At 40.5% G+C, this 20,375-nt stretch overlaps 1 protein-coding gene across 7 annotated transcripts; it reads right to left on the minus strand.

Moving 5' to 3' along the window:
• Window positions 1-838: 838 nt before the first annotated feature.
• On the minus strand, window positions 839-19,877 carry TMEM196 (transmembrane protein 196). 7 transcript variants are annotated; one of them, XM_063324975.1, is made up of 5 exons: window positions 19,241-19,875; window positions 7,992-8,048; window positions 5,899-6,153; window positions 4,007-4,080; window positions 839-1,689 (listed from the first exon to the last, which is right to left on the minus strand). In XM_063324975.1, exons 1-5 carry the CDS (start codon window positions 19,397-19,399, stop codon window positions 1,683-1,685), a joined length of 552 nt encoding a protein of 183 aa, XP_063181045.1. In that variant the 5' UTR covers window positions 19,400-19,875; the 3' UTR covers window positions 839-1,682. The 7 variants fall into 7 exon arrangements, with proteins under 7 accessions (XP_063181045.1, XP_063181044.1, XP_063181046.1 ...); XM_063324974.1 differs by having other exon boundaries at window positions 19,235-19,874; XM_063324976.1 differs by having other exon boundaries at window positions 19,253-19,871.
• Window positions 19,878-20,375: the final 498 nt, after the last annotated feature.

Consider the following 20,375-nt stretch of genomic DNA (forward strand, 5'->3'; position numbering starts at 1 on the left):
AAGCTTAGCAATCCAACTACTTTTCATGAAGTTTAAGTGAAAGCCTTAAATCACAGTGAAGATGTTTCCTATGTTGTAATTAGATGGGAAACTCCCTTATAGACTTAGAAAATGCTAAGATAATTGAACTAAAGATTATTTTATACCATATAGATTCACAAAACAAATTAATATAATTTCTAGAGGTTTTTGTAGCATGGCTTGAATAAGAATAAGATTCTGTTCACACTTGTCTGGGAACATGGGTATAAATAACCAGTCATCAATAATGCTCACATCTCAAACTCATGTTGAAGTGCTGGACTTTACAGCACAGTCAGAGACTCAGTATGTAACATACGAGTGATTTTATATTAATATTTTATATGAATATTATGCTGGATATGTTCTGTTACAGGTTACATCTCCCATTTCTCATAGCTATATGAGCCAGTAGGTCCTATAATAAAGTTCAAGGTCAGTTAAAGCTGCTGCCTTAACATACACACTGCTGTAGAATCATAGAATCATTTTGGTTGCAAGAGACCTTTAAGATCATCAAGTCCAACAGTTAACCTAGCACTGCCAAGTTACCACTAAACCATGTCCCTCTAAACCCATGTCCCCTAACACTAAACCTGTCCCTTTAACAGGCCCCAAACTCTATTGTGGGTGTGCAGAATTGCCAGCGTGTTCTGACCTTGACCATACCTCTGTTCGGCCTTTGTTTTTCGCCTTTCTGAGCCTGCTTCACCCCTTTGGGAACCTTTCAATGTGTTGTGGAAAAAAGCAAGCACGACAGTTCAGCTTTGCAAGATCTTTCTAACAAGAAAAAAACCCAAAAGATATCTCTAAAATCTCTGGTTTAGGTTTCATTTTATTTGTCATCTTTTATGAACAAATTACGAAATATACTTAATTCACAAATTGGAAATATTTACAATTTCTTTACAACAAGGCATTGTTGAGGTTTTGATTTATGGCGTTCTTAGAGCATTCTGTCTTTCAAAACAAAGACATCGGTGTTGATTTCAGCACACTGTTCAGTTACACTCTGAATGTGAAATGGGAGCCTTTTGGAAGAGTAATTTGCGCTCTCTTTTGATATGCTCTACTGGGAAAACTGATGCTGGATGCATTCACAATGTGGGGAGGTGGACTGTGCAGATGCATTGCTGGTACCATGCCACATGATCTGAAGCCATCGTATTACACCAGGTGCTGCTAAGTGGGGAGGAGAAAAAGATTCCCCTGAGCCATCCTTCCTCTGCTCTCTTCTCTTTAAGAATCCTGTGAACGGGCTAAATGGGATCCAGTTTAATTATTTTTTTCTGGGTTTTGAGTCTTCATGAGAAGAAGAGTCTTGAGAAGTCTATTTCAAATACTATCACAATTCTGAAAAGTTATTCAGATAAAAAACCAAAAGAGAGTAGCCAGGAAATGAATAAATATTGTATATCCGGAAAATGTTTAGGAGACAAATTTTGAACGTGTTTCTAAAAGGGAAATGCAACTGTGCTGTTCTGCAGTTGTGACATTTGAGCCATAAAAGCTAAGATAGTTCCATTTTCTTAATTTCTTGGAGTCTATTTTTTTCCTGAAGAAAATTCTAAACCCACTTCTTTCCATGGAACTTTTTAAAATCTCTTAATATACACTTCCATTATAAATCAGATGTGGGCCACCATTACTTAGGTTGTCTGTCATTTCCTGGAACAAGAATAGAAAACATTAATTAAAATTACAATTATTTTACGGTGCTTGAAATTCAGTTAGCTAAGGTTGTAACAAAAATTTAACAAACTCTGAATTTCGATCAGTCAGAAAAACTTTACATTTTTTACTTGGCTCGATAAATCTCACTGTAAATAAAAAGAAATCACATTTCTTCCTGCATAAATTAAGTACATTTGAAAGCTGATAGACTCATTGATACTGATTGAGTTGGACATTACTCTCAGACCACACATACAGCATTGATGGCATCCGTGCAAGTTTTGTGATGTTGTCCTTTGAAAGTGCGTGAATTCAAGCTTGTGTGGCAATCTACAAAGATGGTAGTTAAGTCTTTTTTTCCATTCAAAACTTTTTTCTGTGCTGACATGCTACAAACAGATGCCATTCAATGCTAGCTGGGACAGACGTTTGGGAAGTAGGTCTAGATCCAAACAGGGTTTAAGGGGTTTGACTGCTTGCCTTGGGGTGGGACTGATTTTGGTTTTCCTTTAGTATGCCAGACTACAATTTTTAGCAGTTCAGCAATTGCTACTCAAGTGGCAGATGAATCATCTCAGAGTAAGCTGACCTGATCGTGAGTCAGAATCCTAAAGCACCTAAACCAAGATTTGTTTGGAGTTTAGATTTTCTAATTCTCAAATTGCAATCCAAACAATACCTACTTAGCAGCTGTCTAAGCCTGGCGATGGCTACGTTAATTAAGCAGTTCTCTGACCTTCAAGACTGCAAGGCCACACAGAGTTTATGCTCAGAACTGCCTTATTCTGAGCAGTCCTAGGCCTATTTCATACCAAATTGAATTCAGATGCAGAAATGGTCTGCTGCTTATGTCCAATGGCATATCCCAGCGAATATCCAACTATGCCAAGAGGAATGGGCACACATGAAAATGCAGTTTGGGCTATTCTTTTTAAAATTCAGGTAGATGAGGTGGAGGTGCCACAGTTGGGCTAGTTCTAAAATATTTGCATGAGAACCAGAAGCTCTTCTCTGCATGGAAAGATTAAATTCACCTCTTCTACCTCCTATGTACACTTGGAGAAAACGTGGAAGAAAAGGGATTCGGTTGTCCCCCTTCTTCTGGAAGTTTCTGTAAAGAAAGTAAAGCAAGGTTCACTGGGCTAAACAAAGAAAGAGAAAATCAGAAAGAGCAAGCCTGACTCTGTAGCATACATACTCGGTAAAGAGAAGAAAATTCTGGGACCTGGTCTTTATTCCTCTCTCTTTTTTAATCCACAATATTTGATTTTATAAATGGTTTGGGAGGCAGAGACAGGAACTCAGAGTTCAACATAAAGTGGAAGCACTGGTGCCTTCTCTCTCAGGTGTTACTAGCTACATTTTAAAGTAGACCACAAGACTTAATTGTTCCCTGTGCAGTTTTTGAAAGAAAGGATGTCCTATTCCTCTCTACAAAGTAAACTTAGGGCCATCAAACCAAGTAGCCTTGCCAATTAATACTCCTGAATCAAGCGTAAGCTTCAAAGAAAATAAGCTGTATAAACTTACTGAATTTTGATCATTTTCTACTACCCAGCTCTCCATTTGGCAGGTGATGGTGTTGGATGGTTTTGTACGGTGCTTTATTCTCCTCATATACTGAAGAGGAACATGCATGCCTAACACTGGGCTCTGGGTCCCAGTTTGGGGGCTGTCTGCTCTGAAATGAGGCACTACGTTTTGCCTGTTTGTAGGTGCCTAAACCCTTTGTTGGATCTACGCTGAAGATAGCAGTCAGCTGGGAAAGGAACCAAGAATACCAAAGCCATTTAACACCAACTATCAGTCAACAACAGGTTGATAGTAATGATCTGACGGAAAGCTACTTGTGAGTGAGTGTAAATTTTCTTTTGTCAGCTTTATCATTTAAATCCTCTGCAGACATCAGCTATTACAATATCATCATAATTCCAGAAAATATTGAAAAACATTTATTTCCCCCAATATTTATGTTTTCAAAAATAAAAGTATTAATAAATTAAAAAATGTTGCTGAATTCAAGAAACGAAGGAGCACACAGATTAGAAGCAGAGTGAGTCAATGGTGGCAACATCCAAATAGGAGCATTTGGATGTCTGTAACTAGGGTGAATATTTTAAATACTCAACTTACTTCCAGATTGCAGCATTCACCATGTAGAATTATGTCACTACCTGGAAGCACCATTCCTGACTCAGAGTGACATCACAGCATCAGCCAACTTTGATTAGCTGAAACTATGACTTACTCTTAGAGGTGGCCCTTCCTGAAGTGACATAACAACATGGTAGCTCCCTAGTGTTCAGCGTACCTTGGAGGTAACTCTGGTGTCGGGGGAACCACCGGGCAGCTGGGCAGGTCGGTTATTTCAATACCCCTCAATCTCTAATATAAATATAACAATTATACAATAAATATAGCACAAACAAATGCACATGCAGTACATGTCTATATTACTGTATATGAGTATAAATATACAAAATAGTCTTATATATAAAACACTTTAATGCTTTTTTCTAAATCAGGGCCTAATTTAATGTAAGTTTTTCAGTAGCCTTCATTATTTTTTAGGGGCATGCTTTGAGCTAATGTACTCAAACCTGCCAGCAGCAGACAGTCCGCAGGCTGTAGGTCTATGAAGTCCCAGATCAGACCAGCTACACATGCATACCTGATTCTACAACACACATGCAGGGAGTCCACCATCAGTGGGGCACATCCCACATTCGCTGAGCATGTGCAATAGGGCTGCTCTGTACATGCATCATAGCCCTTCACCCAAGAAAAGTGGGCATCTGGCAGTCCTCACTGCTTAGTGTCTAAAAGCTAAGGAGGTCATTGGGCCAGGAAAGGAGGAGGTGAACTACTGCTATACATGGTCATCTTCAGCCTCTCCCTTTTTCTCTCAAATGGGCTTCATCTTTGTCCTTGTTGAGGCAAGAGCATCTTTGAAAGGCAGGATCTAGCCTACCGTCTGCAAGACCACGGTCATACTTGCCTACATAGCTCAACAGAGTTCTGCTTCATTTTAAAATGAGAGGGAGAAATGTATCTCTTCCCTTGATTTTATCACGCTGTTTTGGTACTGTTGTAACCTATACTATTTAACTTTTTAAAACATGTTTCAAATATCTTCTAGAGTGAATTCAGTCTATATTTCTGCTTGGAGTCTCATCTTAGTTACGAAACCAAAGAATAGCAACAAGTAATTTTTACTTAATGGACGATTAACTGCTGTATCTTGTTTTGTCAGGGAATCTGAGAACATTCTACGGTCTGAATGAATTAATCCTCGCTCTGCTGTTCGGATGTCTCAATGATACGATACAGACTATTGAACTTCGCTGTAATGCAAACTTGCACACAGAGGTTTAGATGTGAAGCCCACTTGGCTTTTGTTCCCTTCTCTACTCATTTCTCAAATGAAAGGCATTGGATACAAAGTCCAAACATAAAGCACAGGGCGTCCGTAAACATTTTTCTTCTCAAATATTAATCAGATCTGTAACTCTAAGGAGATGATTTCAAGAACTCTTTTCAGTGAATTCTTTTGGCCCTACATGCTCAACTTTGGGAACTTAAGTTTCAACAGCTAAGCAGGGACCTAGACACCTTGGTAAGCTTCCTTTTAACAGAGAAAGACAGTAAATGCTGTAAATGCTCGGTGCTGCTGCAAATCAGACCAGTTTCATATAGGTGTCTAAATATGCCCTTAGGTGCTTAGGTTTAGTCATCTAGGTTTGTGAACTGTGGCTTTTGTGTTTAAATAACCTACTTTATAAGCTGAGTACTTGGGAGAGGAAGAAATTGATTAAATCCTGGAAGCATGCAATGATGTGGTTACAGAAAGCATTCTGTGCTTTTTCACAGTACAATACATGATAATCCATATTAATAAGGCTTCCAATTATTTATGAAGTGCTATATTTAGCAGCTAAGCCCTTGAACAGCTATACAATGGAATTATGTTGAAAATGGATGTACTTCATTGAAATGGATGTACTGCAAATACACAGTACCTAAAAATAGCTCCATATAACGCAACATAACAAAGCTTACACAGAATGGCAGCGTTTAATTTCCCAGAAGCTCTTCCTCATATAAAACTGAAAACTGAATATATCTCTTGCCAATTGTAAATGTTAACACATACAGTAGCATTTCAGGAGAAGCACAACAAATAAAGGAGGACACACAACTCACTTTTTCTGCCATTTCATGGGAGTGATGCAATGAATGTTCTCTTTCTGAGAACATTCGCCTTTGTTCATAGCTGGCTAGCCGACAAGTGAGCCATGAAGAAAGGGTGCAACCACCAATTCCAATGCATGCAAGAGACATGGAGGCAAGATGCAAAGAATAGAGAGCAGATGACTTCTTTGTCAGAGCACGAAGAAATTGAAAATTTAAGATTCCTCCAATTAGTCCACAGATGCAGCAGGCAGAAAAAAGTATCATCTGTCAAGAAAGACAAGAGAGGTTACGTCACGGTAACATTTTTCAGAGACAGATTCATTCATATAAAAATGAGACTAACCATAATTCAATGCTTCAATAGCATCATGGACTGCAAAACACTACACAGACATTCCTTTTTATCTCCCTCAGCTCCTACAGAGCTCCAAGGGAATACAATACCTTCTGGTGTACAAGAGTTAAGATTGATGTTGCATGTAAGATAACGTTGGGTAGAATGAGTTGCTCATGTTAAAAGCTAGTCAATGGAAGCACTACCAGGACACAAATCTTTTGATTTCTAGCGTTTCATTAAAAACAGTAACATGACAGAATGTGTCATAATTTTCTGTTGTGCAGTTTCTCACCGCTCCTCAGGAGTGAACGCCTCATGTATTTGTGGTGAATCTCTCTTGCTTTGTGTGCCATCTGACTCTGCCTCCTGTTCAATTCTAATTTGTTCAGTCAGACAGCAGTTTGGAGGCTTTCTACAGCTTTTGTGGGGACTTTAAAAGTGTTCAAGGTGAATGTGCTGGACAAAGAAGCAAGAGAAACAACAAAGAAATCTGTGATGCAGCTCTACAAAAGGTCTGTGTGGCAACTATGTGCTTGGTTGTGGGTTTTTTGTTTGTTTTTAACTTTGTTGAAATGTTTCTGGGAACTTTAGAAAGATGTGAAACAGGCTGCAATTAATGAGACACGTTTAAAGACCTCCTATCACTTTAATCACAGAGATGCCACCCTGGTTCAGGATGTCCTTGAGCCACAAATGACTTGAAGGCAAAAGACCGTATTATGGAGACACTTCTAAATTATTGTCTTATTCATTCCCTTGACTGATGGCCTGTCAGGTCTTGATCTAGATGGGCCCTTGATGTTACTCAATATGGCTTTGTGTATGTACTTATCCTACTGTGGTCGGAACAATTTATGGAGCCTTACAGACCACTTCTGTACACAACTGGGATGAGAATTTCATCAGGAATGTATCATTCAGGCTGTGTGCTGCAGTCCACCGGGAAGTGGCTATTCCACGAGACAGCCAGAACAGACAGCTTTTAGAAACTGGTTATGGTCGACACACTTTAAGAAATGAGGCTGTCATTGTAGCAGGGTTTAGGATAACTCATTGATATGCAAAAATAATTTGAAAGAGATCTTGATTCTTTTCACACTTCTGCTGGTTTTACATGACTTCCGTCTGTATATGGCAGAATAATCAAGCTGACAGAAAATTAATCCAGACATTATCACTTACAATAGGATCATGTCTCTAACATAAAGTTCTGTTGTGACACCATTTTGCTGCAGTCAGAAAAATTACTGTACTTCTGATTCTTAGAAGAGACAGAAAACATCCACCATCACTTTAAAACTGGCTTATTCATGATTCTGATTGCAAAAAGAACTTATTAAAACAGTGAACAGCTACGATATCTAGGGTCCAAGTTGGTCAGCAGCCTCATTTGAGGTGGCAGCCCAGTCATGCCACACTTCACAGAAGGAGAGAAGTAAAAATCCAGTGGAGTTATTGGGGAAGTTTTTACTGACTTGACACAAATTTGTGTCAACAGGTTTTCCATCCGTATTTGTCCAGACAGGGATAAATAAGGATGTGTGGCTTAAATAGTCATGGCCTAAATAGGCCATTTCAGAACTTCTTTGTTTTTCTTGATTAACCCAAAGTGCTGATTACTTTTTTTGACTGCTGACTTGCAATTTTTACTTACTGACATTTTATCAGAAACTCTTGGACACAGAAAGCCCCCAGTAAGGAGTTCAAGTTAGATAAGTATTCCTTTCAGATACTTATGTGTTATATATGCAGTGGAAAAACTTACAACGAGTCCAGATTTTTTTTTGGCGCACAATATTCCACATATACCACAAAGCAGAAACTGCAAAGAAAGAAAATACCAATTATCCGTGATTCCGTGATTTCATCATTTAAGGTCTTAAGTTTAAATCCTGCTGTGTTGCTGTAGTGGTGACCACAACAGTGGGTTAGGCAATGGTTACAGTTGTTGTCAGCATTTTAATCACAAACCTTATGTTTCAGGAAGTTATAACTCAACCATAAACATACTTATCCGAGAAGAAGAAACTGGAATGAGAAGTCAGACTGAGGATGATTACTCATAAAAAAAGAAAAAAAAGTCCTACTTTTAAGCTGCTTGGGTAAACAAAACATGAAAAAAACCCCCAATGTTGCAAGCAAGACTTTTTTTTTTTACAAAAAGTTTATCAAGGTAGTAGTCAGTGATCCAAATCATCTACTTTCAAGCATAGCTGAGGTGCTTAATGCCATGATCCTACAGGGTGAACCACTGGGGGATCAGACATGGATTGTTGTCCTCAAGCCAGTGGAACTTTGGGCAAGAATGGCATTCAGTCCTCTCTGAGGGTGCAGGTGGAAACATGAGTACATCTGTTGGTGTGGCTACACTGAACATGCAGGAAAATCTGTTTCAGATTCTAGATAGCCCACTTTGCAAGAGATAGCATGAAGGTACCTGTGCTTTTTTTCATGTAGTTCCTTTTCACAAACTGGTCTGCTAATTGTCGCATCAAGCATTAGGCAAAAACTAATTAACAAAACCAGAAACACCCCCTACCAGCTGATATGATTAGATGTTAATGCTTTTTAGTGACCTGTGTCAAAGACTGGTGACATTCTCTGATGTCTCTTTTTCCTCCTCTAAAAAAGTTTAACAAGGGAAACAGCGAACAGTCCCTGAGGGAGCAGTCATGGTAGGAACTACAGTAGTTGTATGAAAGCAATAAGGCCTTCTCCAGGTGTTTGTAATACTGTCAAAAGATTTCTTTGATACCTCATAAACTCCTTTATTAAGAAATCTGTGCTACTTATTTTCAGTAAAGTTAACCCTACACCTCTATCGGTAAGTAATTTTATAGTTTTAAAACTGGATTCTTCCACATCCTTTTTGCACTGCGATGGTATTTCTAGCGAAAGGCTCTGCTTGACCATAATTTAGGATTAAATCACAGAACAGACCTGGCTGAAATTAAGCAGTTTCTATACAGCATTCAGGGTCCATTTAATATATTGCATCTACATCTCATTTACCCTCCAAAATTTTGCAATTTCAGTATCTCAGTTGAGGAGGTGTTTTAGTACATTCTCCCTCCAACTAAAGTAAGTTCATGCATATAGCTAAGCATAAGCCTTGGGATGTATTTTTACTCTGAGTTACGCCCATTGAATCAGTTCCTACCATTATCATGGTTATTTATTTTTTTTTATTATTTGCCTCTATACTAAGCTTGGCATGTAGACTTAATACCAATCTGATTACGGAGAAGGCCAAGTCAGGTAGACCGTGGTGCTGAATGGGTCAGGACATACAACTGGTAATCATACTGGAGCTCAACCATTGGAATAAAAATCAAAAAAACAATGGGTTTCACAGAGGAGATTTCAGCTCAGAACTATCACACCTGCCTTGTAAGTTTTCACTCAGGCTTTCTGTGAAGTTTTGGAGTTTCACTCCCAATCCTGTCATTGCAGATTGCGTTCAACTGAAGGCATGCTTCAGATTTTCGCATGTAGTGTTTGGTATTTCTCAACATTAAGGCAGAAATCTCAAAAAAAATTATTCAAGACATCACTCTAATTAAGTTCTATTCAGTCAGGCTTGATAAAGCAGATTATTAATATAATTTTGCTCTGCAGTGATTGAATAGGATCAATAGGAAAATAGTGTATAAGGAAAAATTTATGAGTTCTGGAAAGCTTACAGAAAGGATCTGGAAGATACCATCAAAGATAGTTTCAACTTGTAACAAGTATATGTTAACTAGTTTAAAAAGCTGGGGTTTTGGTAATTTACCTTCAAAGATGAAAGAATAGTTCACCCATTCTGTCAACAATGCTCTAATTCTCTTCCTATTAGAGTCAATGGATTTTTTTACCATTGGTTTCAATCAGAGAAGACTTTCTATTTCCATTGTACAGTCTTTGCTACCCAGAAGGGAATGTAATGAACAAATTATATTAGCCTTGCATATGATCAAAGGAACAACAAGAAAATTAGAGATTTGCTCAGCATTAGAATCCACCAGTTTGGGCAGTTCTTCTATTCTTTACTGTTTTTCAAGGACAGGGCACACACCTTTCCAAATCACCTTTATGTACTGCCATATACACGTATATTACCTAAGGTATTTCCCAGTTGAATCAAAAGAATAGTGAATGAGCTAATCTGCAAGCCCTAAGGTACTGGCTTCTCAAAATCAAGGGATGATTACTTGTGGAATAATTACTAAATTGGCCAAGAATACAAAAGTACAGCATTGTTCACACATTGAGGAAAGTCATAAAATCAAGAGGCTTCTGAGGTAGAATTCTGGAACGATCTGGATGCAGGAGTCAAATGTACATTAAGTAAATTTGATGATGATACTAAATTAGGAGGAGCTGTGGACTCTCTTCAGGGTAGAGAGGCCTTAAAGAGAGATCTGGTCAGACTAGAGAGCTGGCCAATCACCAACCATATGAAATTTAATAAGAACAAGTGCTGGATTCTGCACATGGGTCATGGTAATCCTAGTTATACGTACAAACTGGGAGATGAGAGGCTGGAGAGCAGCCCCACAGAAAGAGATCTGGGGGTTTGGACTGATGGCGAGTTAAATATGAGTCAACAGTGTGCCCTGGCAACCAAAATGGCCAACCTGCGGTGCACAAGCACAGCATAGCTAGCCAGTTGAGGGAACTGATTGTCCCACTCTACACTGCACTGGTGCAGCCCCATCTCAAGTGCTCTGTGCAGTTTTGGGCTCCTCAATATAAGAAGGACATCAGACTATTAGAGCGTGTGCAGAGGAGAGTGACCAAGATGGTGAAAGATCTTGAGGGCAAGACTTATGAGGAGCAGCTGACGTCACTTGGTTTGTTCAGGTTGGAGAAGAGAAGGCTGAGGGGTCTGCAACTTCTGCAAGGTGGGCAGCAGAGGGGGAGATGCTGATCTCCTCTCTCTGATGACCAGCCATAGGAAATGAAATAAAGTTGCATCAGGGGAAGTTCAGATTGGATATTAGGAAAAGATTCTTCACTGAGAGGGTGGTCGGTCACTGGAACAGGCTCCCCAGGGAAATGATCATGGCACCAAGCCTGTCAGAGTTCAAGGAGCATCTGGATGATGCTCTTAGTCATATGGTTTAGTTTTAGGTAGTCCTGAGAGTAGCAGGGAGCTGGGGTTGGTAATCCTTATGGGTCCCTTCCAATTTGAAATATTCTATGATTCTATGTTTCTGTGATACTATTGTATTGTGTCATGGTCTGTATGTATGCTCTGTATTTTCTCTCTCTGTACATGTACAATATTTATACATATACACAAGGAATAAGATGTTCTGTTGAGTTAAAGAACTCAAGAGAGAGCCAACTGAAATATTCTGTTCTGTTTATTCTATTCTATTCTATTCTATTCTATTCTATTCTATTCTATTCTATTCTATTCTATTCTATTCTATTCTATTCTAACTGATAGGAGTTGGGTATTCCTGGTTCTTCCACTTCCTTCTGTGTGAGCCTGAGAAGGTCACGCCAAAGTTTTATAAACATTATGACTATGAGACAAACCAGTTGTGAAACTGAATGCAGTAGTGTGCCTGAACATGTTAAAAACCTTGGAAGAAAAGCACTTGGACAGTAGCAAAGGATTAATATTATTCTGGGGTTTTTTTAGATGACAGTCTGTGTTACATTCACAGAGAAAAGGCTTGCCCAAAAAGCAGTATGTTTATTTATTTATGACAGCAGGCATTTTGCGATTAAAACCAATGGATGAATTTGAGCCACAGTGTCAGGCAATTAAACCTCATGCAGAGCTTTGAACATGGTGAGCCAAGTTTACCACTCTCTTCTGAGGCTGCAGAGGATTCTGATTCACTGGAAGCAGTGGAAACCTGCTTTACAGAGAGAATATTAGCAATACCCGGGGCTCAGAAACTCTGCTCATGCAGAGTTGCCTTAGCCAGGCTTCTCAATATCGAGACCTCTAGAAAGGTTAAGAAGTCCGTGCGACGTTATGTGTTTGACTCCTCTGATTATTGCTTTTTGATAGAATACCTAAGGACTCAGGGAATTTTTTTGTTGGTGCTATAGTAAAGTCCTGTAAAATTTTTGATGTCTCAGTGTTGTGATCAGCAGTAGTGAAAAGTGGATGGGAGAAACTACACTAGCTCTTTGTACCAGAAAAAGAATGGAAGTACAAATGAGACTCAAAAGGAATTTCCTTTGTTTGTTCCTGTTTGTCTTTTAATTTTGAACTCTTCTATTTTATAATACTGTCAACTGGAATACAGCCACCAGGGGCTCTGCTGTCTTGCCTCTCTCTGTTCTTGTCTATCCTGAAGGATTTTATCGTCATGACAATATGTTATACCATTTAAACTTTACACACAGTACTGTGTATTTACTAAAGTCTAGGTAGACAACATCCACAGCCTTTCCCTCATCCACTAAGTGAGTCACCGTGTCATAGAAGGAGACCAGGTTAGTCAAGTGGGACCTGCCTTTCACAAACCCATTCTGACTGGGCCTGATTGCCTGGTTGTCCTGTACGTGCCGTGTGATGGCACTCAAGATGGTCTGCTCCATAACCTTCCTTGGCACTGAGGTCACAATGACAGGCCTGTAGTTCCCCAGATCCTCCTCGCAGCCTTTCTTGTAGATGGGTGTCACATTTGCTAACCTTCAGTCAACTGGGACCTCCCTGGTTAGGCAGGACTGATCACAAATGGCGGAAATCTCTCTTTTGGTCTGTTCAACTTTGGAATAAAGAACCAAGGACCTCCCAGAAAAGGAGAGTGTTTATTTTGAGCCTGCTTTAATTTACTTTATATTAAATATGGGCTTGAAACAAAACCTCAGACCCAAACACCCAGAAATTTCAGTAAGGAGGCTGAAATCTCAATTTAGATTCAAGTTTTGTGGTTTGGATCCATCCTTATTTCATATTTTCTGGAAAAAAAGACTTGGCCTCTTTCACTTTCTCCTGGAAAAAAGAAGGCTTTCTTACTGGCAGTCTGAAAAAAAAAAAGATTCCGTTGTAGTTATATCTGCAGAGACCCACAGATTTTTTGGTTTCCATCATGCAGAAGAAAAGGAACTATTTTTATATTGTATATTGAAGCTAAGAAACCTTTCTTTCTTCTGTTTTGAGGAGGCAAAAGCAATGGTGAGTGTAATTCCCTTGAGAAAATGAAAACTGACTATGGAAAATCTTTCTGGAGAGAGGCTGAAGAAAATAGTAGAGAAAACCCATTGAATGTAAGGACTGCTTGATCCCTAGTTATTGTTCATGACAAAGAAGCAGCCCAAACTACATACACTCTGTGGAAAGCCCTCCAGCATTCTGGGTCATCCATATGTATCTGATGAAATAGAGGAAGGGAAATTATTCCAAATTTGAATATAACACAGTGAAAATGAAAGCATATCATACCTATTCAAATAATCCCCCATGTGGAAGAATAAACCATCAAGACAGAATCAACAGCTTCACACTTATCTATTCTTGTCAGGTAGTAAACCAGAAAATCTTTGCTTTACACTAAAACTATATAAACAAGTAACTACCATGAGAATATCTAGGAATTTAAAATTAGTAATGTCTAGAAAGGACCATCATTTTATTTAATAATCCTGTCGCTTCAACACCATCCAAATGAGAAAAAAGCTGAAATCCCTAATAGATGAATTGATCAGGACGGTATCTCTAATTGTAACTCTTCAAGGCAGTATTTCAGAACAAAGATTAAGTTTTCTTAGTGCAGACATAAAAGGCACAGAATCCACTCATGAAAACAAAGGCATCAAACTAGAGAAAAATGACAACAGGCAAAAAGAGCAAGCCAAGGTAGTAGGTTTGCCCGTTACCTCCATAGAGAAACACAATAATCTTTGCAAAAGGGGGATGGAAACTTCTAATGATGTTGTTGTCCCATGCAAGGGGTTGTGGGGACAGGAGTGTCTAGCTGGCTGCAAGTCATCCAGACTCAGAACCAGAAGCAACACCATTGCCACAACTCAACCCTGTGTCCCACCAGATCTTTCATGCTGAGAGGGGTGCTGTGCTATTTGAAGTGAGACATAGTGTTAAAACATGTCTAATCTGAGATAATACTTTGACCTGGCAGTGTGCTGTTGGGTCATATCAGCTCAGGTTGCTCCAATTCCCAGTGATTCAAGCCATATTCAAGCAGTTTAAATTCCATCCCAGTCCCTGCGATTAGTGTTTCCACTCATCTGGTTCTAGGCCTACGAGATCCTTTAAAAAATGGGAAATGGTTTTTAGAAACACTCAAGGAAATTTAGAAGTGAGTCTCTGAACCTGAAAGTCTACCTGCCATCAGTGATTCAAAAAACCTCTGGTCATTTTGAAAAACACTCAAATTCTCAGCAGAAAATAATGTTATTTTTTACTTGTTTAGGGCCTATCAGAATAAGAAATAGTAAATAATGCTTTTTGTTGTTGTTGTTGTATCAAATATTTAGTTTAGAGTATGACTGGTTTAATCTCAAAAATTAATAAATTAAAGATTATTCCCTGCAGGTGAACTAAAGTCTTATCTCGGCAAAACATTTAAGCATATGCTTAAGTCAGTGTATATTCAACAGATCCTCTTAAATACAACCCAGGAACTACAAGTCGCCTTGGACAGACCGTCTTCCAGATTGCTTTATGCTTCTGGAGTGTCTGAATGATAAAGAAAACCTACTGAAAGGCTTCTCAGCTGGAGTGAATTGTCCTGGTTCCATGCAAAGCAAGAAGCTCCCACGCTTGGTACGTCCTCCCTCATCTATAGGTACAGAATTCTCTCCAGCTTCCACTGAGCTCACTTAGTGCTGCGATTCATTTCATCAGGAGCAGGAGCCAGCCAGAATTATGGTCAGTTTGATGAAAATGCAATGCACATGTTAAAATAAAGTAGGATCACATCTGCATTTTGTCTGCATACTAAACAATAATGTGAATTTTTTAGTGTTCTTTTGAAAAAAAAAAAATAGTTTGACTGTTCTTTCCAAAGGAAACTTGGCAGCAGTAAAAACTAGATGCAAAATTTAATGTTTTAAAATTTTAGGCCACCAACATTGATTTAACAGCCTAAAATGATGTTCTTGCTCTGTGAGAGTTCCATACTGACTCACCCTTTTTCTTTTCCTTCAAATCCTGAGTAAAAAAAGTCATTGAAATCAAATATTGCAAGTGCCAACTTGGAGCAAATTTCTGTAGCCAAACTATAAATGCAGATTTTTAATGGGTAGGCAGACTTCCACTGTGCTAAAATCACAAAACATGTAAACAATAACTGCCGCTACAGACAGACAGACCGACCAACATTCAGAGAAGGTGTATCTCTCAAATACATTTAGGTATTTGTCTTTATAAGGGACGAAACTATTACTCCTGAGGGACATAGCCAGAAGTGAATCATCAGGTATCTCTCTTGCATATGAAGATAGATGGCATATTTGACTAAAGGTGTGGCTTTTGTCTCTCATTCTCTCTCTCTGTCTGTGAGAGAATCTCATTTATAGCAAGAATTTATTCACCACTGCAGAATAAATGAGAATTAGAGCCATATACGTGTGTGTGCGAATAGTCACTACTCCTAGTGATAGTGATGAAACCATTATGTTCTAAATATAGATGGGAAAGTATGTGACCATTTAAAAATATCTGTGAATACTTTTTGAATTATGATCGTCTGATATTTTTTTTTTGTTTGTGCAAAAGTCTTTGCTACGGATGCTGTCATTCTTGCTATGGTAGTGTTAGCCGTTCAGTATCCTCATTTGTTGTATCATTTCTATAGTACATCATATAACTGAATTGGAACGGTTATATTCTCATTTTCTGAAAAAAAGAAGTCTGGGAGACACTGAGCACAGCCTGTGGCATAGATTATACCAATACATTCATAACAAACCGAAAGAAAATCCAGAAATCAACATGTTCACCTTAGGTTATATGGGACTGGGGTTTTTTTGTTTGTTTGTTTGTGTTTGGGTGTTTTTTTGCAATTTAGCAGCTGTGGCATATTTTAAAAAGAACAGATTGAATATGATGTAAAATAAATTGGACAGTCATCTCCACATGCTCCAGATAATTTGAGAAGTCAGTCACACCTTCAGTTGTTTTCTTCTGGCTACTTTTTAAACAACTCTTACTATCTTAATGCAGCTCATCTCCAGTGAGAACAACAAATTTAGAAACTGTTTTCCCATTTCCATGCATTTTTGATGTAGATATTGTCTAGGCTTTCCATTTCTTCATGCTTGTCTCCTCCACTTTTCCTGGCTTGCTTATACATAATGCAAGGCATACAATGATCAGAGCACTTCAGCCCATGCTTAACTTCACTTGTTTCTCTAATCCTATGGGTGGGATTCACACGCTTAAACTTACGTTAGTAAATTTTCTGGCTGAATGGAGACAGTGAGCAATAAGAACAACTCTTTTAAGAGGAAAGCTAATGTACATAAAATGCAGAGCCTCAAAGGGAGGCACGTATAGGAGATAGAATGTACATACGTGATTTTAAGATGCCCAAATTTTAGGAATTCAGGTTAGGGTTTCCATGGTGATGCTATCTCCATATACTTCCTTATGAACTTGGGCCTATGCAGAGTTCCACCCACATGAAAGGACAGAACAGGGTCAGAAGTTTTCAGTATATTTCCAGGTATATTGCAACAGGAGACATGATACTGTTCAACTTAACTCCAGTGTTTTGCATCCTAAAATTTCAAAATGTTAGTTTTTCCTTTCTTTTCCTTAAGGAAATCAATTCCTTAATTTCTCAAAGGAAAACCTTAATTCAAGAGTTTGAATTGGAAAAAAACCCCCGTATTTTATTCAAGACATATTCTTTAATACAGGCAGCATGAGCTCAGTGTAAGGTCCAGTGAGCAGAAAGGTGGCTTATGCCATTTCTGCATCAGGACAATTCTAAGGATAGTGCAAACAAACCTTTCTCTAGTTGTTTTAGCTTGGACCTAGTTACGCATGGCCCTAAGCACCCCTGGAGAGCAGTAGATCTCTGGCCCCTTCCAGTCCTGCCTCACCTGCTAGTCCTTTAGTCAGAAGAAAGCAACCTAACAGACAATTTGAACTGTTGGAATAGTACAAAAAGGGTGCCATGACGGTGACAATATAGACCAAGGATCTTTAGTTCAAGGCAAAGTAATTAAGCTTTTATAACCATGTCACGCCACTCTGCATGCTGCTGTGATTTCTCATTTCCTCTTTTACGTGAAGCAGAAGCTGCTTGCTTCCACATCACAGTTTCTTTGTGGCCTTTCTCTGCCTACCCACCTGCGGTTGCTGCACAGTTCCTAGCAGTTGGTGCCTGTCTCTGCTGGCTCTGATGGTGGGCAACCTTCACCCATTTGTTACAAGTCCCTTTGGGTTCCCTTCCGTGCCTCTGCACTCACATATTGGGAGAATTTCCTATAAACATCTGCAAAATCACTTCATTGTCCTCTGTCTTATTCCTCTCTAAAACTCTACCTACAAACAGCTTGAAATCAGCCAGACTGCTGGTGTGTTAATGCAACCACCTGTTATACCAATCAATTTTGGTTTGTTGTTTCTTTATACTCCCTTACATCCTTTTATGCTACATCTGTCTATTGCTTCGATTATAAGGTCCTTGGAGCCAACATCTAATGCAATAGGATCTTGATCTATGGCTAGTACAAACCATAAAAATGAATGAGGCAGTTGTGTAGGAAATGTGCATTGTCATGAAATGGTACCAGCTGTGATAGTGTTGTCACTAAATGTAACCACTGCATAAAATACTGATCTCACTGACTGATCAAAACTCTTTGACTTCAGAGAAACCCAGGATATTGCCCTCTGTCATTAAATCTTCAGATAGACACTGGTTTTGAGTAATTTCTTTTCTTCATCGGCAATGATCAGAAATCTCCCTCTCTGAAGTGATTTTGATAATATCATTACCTGTTGGCCACTGCCTTATCTTATCTGGTCTTCATTCTCATTTCTCTACCTACCTGTTCTGCAGTACAGAACACAGTCTGTGTTTATATACTACCAAAAATATTTATGACCATTGTCAGTAATTAATAACTATTGACAGTGAGAAAATTACATGAAGCACTTTTTCAGAATGAATCTATAAATTACAGGAGGTGACTCTGATGAGTAACCGAGAGTGTTTTGCATTTATCATCTTATCTCAAGCAAAGCAAACAATCCTTTTAGAAATAACTGCTGTACAATCCAAGCTGGCCAAAACCAGCTTTGGAGTTCAAAAATGCCCACTCATGTTTAGGCTGAATATTCAATATTTCCCACTCTTTGTTTCATAAACATAAACAACCATTTGGAGGAAAATTCTTCCTAGAAGCATGCATATCTCAAACTGAAAAAATAAGAAAGGTTTTTGAGAAGTGAGAAATGCTCTGTGATATGATGCTTCTATTAACCCATTATTGGAGTTTGATTTCTTTGTTCATTTTACAAGAAGCTCAGGGTGCCCAGATCATGAGAACATATCGTTCCTTTTCCTTCCCATTTCCTCTTTCTCTTTTTCCTCCAAAAGCTCAGAACTCAGCTGACATACCCTTGACATTATTTTAAAACACCTTTTGACAGTCTCATCATAAGGGACAGGGCTGTTCTTTTTTTAAAAGCAAAATTCACAGTCAATTTAAAGACTGTAAGCTACGGCCCATGTTCCACTCGAGGCATCGGGCTTTCCCAGGTGAGAGAATGGGTTCACAGAAAGTTCAATTGTTCACAGCAAAATTGAAAAATGAAAAGGAGCGAGAAAGAAGAGGTCTCCCATATCCCATCCCCCCAACACACACATACATCTCTGCCCCCCGTGCCTCCCCCCTCGCCCCACGAATATGCAGACCATACTTCATGCACATTGGAAATGGACCCGACGAGGCTCTCTCGGCGCAGCATGCACACGCGGAGGGGAAGGGAAGGGAAGGAAAGGGAAGAGAGGGGCATGCCTTCGCACGGTCTGATCATCACCATAAAGAGTTAAAGAGAGAGTGAAATGGCTAACGTACACACACCCCGCTCCATACCGGAGAAGAGTCTCCCAGCTGAGGTTTATGCTCTGTGAGGACCAGGCTGAAACTGACCGCCCCCACGGCCACGCTGGACAACCCTAACCCTATCTCCAGCACGGAGAGCACCAGGAGGCTCCCGATGATCTGGCTGCTGGTGCACATCCTCCCTCGGTCATCCTTCCTTCCCGATCAGCCGGGGAAACCGCGCATCCTCCTTCTCCTCCGGCGCTCCCGCGGCCCTAAGTCGCCCCCAAACTTTTCTTCCTTCGCCGGCAGCCGGGGCGGAGCGGCGCATCCGCGGCCGGCGGGGCGCTGCCGAGGGGCGGCGGGGCGGCCCCGGCGCCGCCGGGCCCCGCGCAGCGCTCCCCCCCGCGCAGAGCCCCCGCGCAGTCCCCGCGCAGCGCCGCGCCGGCAGCGCAGCGCGGCCCCGCCGCCGCGGAGCTCTCCAAGGTGCCGGCCCGGCGGCGGGGCCGGGGCTGGGCGGCGCGGCCGGCGGTGTGTGCGGCACCAGCCTGCTCAGGGGCTGCGCCTCCGCCGGAAAAGTCGACCTTGTCTGATCGCCTCCTGCGCTCTCATTGAAATGACCTCACTGGGATTTTTTTTTCCTTTTTTTTTTTTCCCTCTTTTCCTCCCCCCCCCCTTATTTCTCTCCCCCGCTCTCTTCCTGGGTTGGGGGTGGGGGGGTGGTGGGGGGAGAGGAGTGTGGCGAGCCCACCCCGGCTATATTTATGTATGAATCTAGACCCAATGCACAGGCGAGGCGCTACGGCAGCCCCGCCCCAGGGCCACAAGGCAACGGCACCTTCCTCCAGTCCTCCCCCCACGGCACCCCGGCTCGCACACCTCCTTCGTCCTGCACCCGATCGGCGTAGCGGCGGGACGCAGAGAGCCGGGGCAAAGCCAGCTGCAGGCTGCCACCGAGCAACGCTGCCCTAAAAGCTGAGCCCCCTCGCTGGGGTGTGCACAGGCCTCCCTCCTCCCAGGTGCTGTTGTCAAAATTCAAGAGGAAGTCCATCTTCCTCTCGTATTAGTATAAAGGCTGGATCCTGTCATGTCTCACCGCTGCAAAACTCTCTAATCTCTTCCAAAACACTATTGCTGAAATGGGCAACTACTGTAGCCATTCTTGTCACTCTGA

This window comes from Chroicocephalus ridibundus, chromosome 2 (genome assembly GCF_963924245.1).
Source record: "Chroicocephalus ridibundus chromosome 2, bChrRid1.1, whole genome shotgun sequence".
NCBI classification, from domain to species: Eukaryota; Metazoa; Chordata; class Aves; order Charadriiformes; family Laridae; genus Chroicocephalus; species Chroicocephalus ridibundus.

Coding starts and splice junctions, on each gene's coding strand:
- TMEM196 (XM_063324974.1), bottom strand. CDS start 19,399: ATGTGCACCAGCAGCCAGATCATCGGGAGCCTCCTGGTGCTCTCCGTG. Junction 8,049..19,234: donor CGGTATGGAGCGGGGTGTGT/GTACGTTAGCCA, acceptor CTTTCTTTGCAG/TTTCTGCTTTGTGGTATATG. Junction 4,081..5,898: donor CCCATGAAATGGCAGAAAAA/GTGAGTTGTGTG, acceptor TATTTATATTAG/AGATTGAGGGGTATTGAAAT.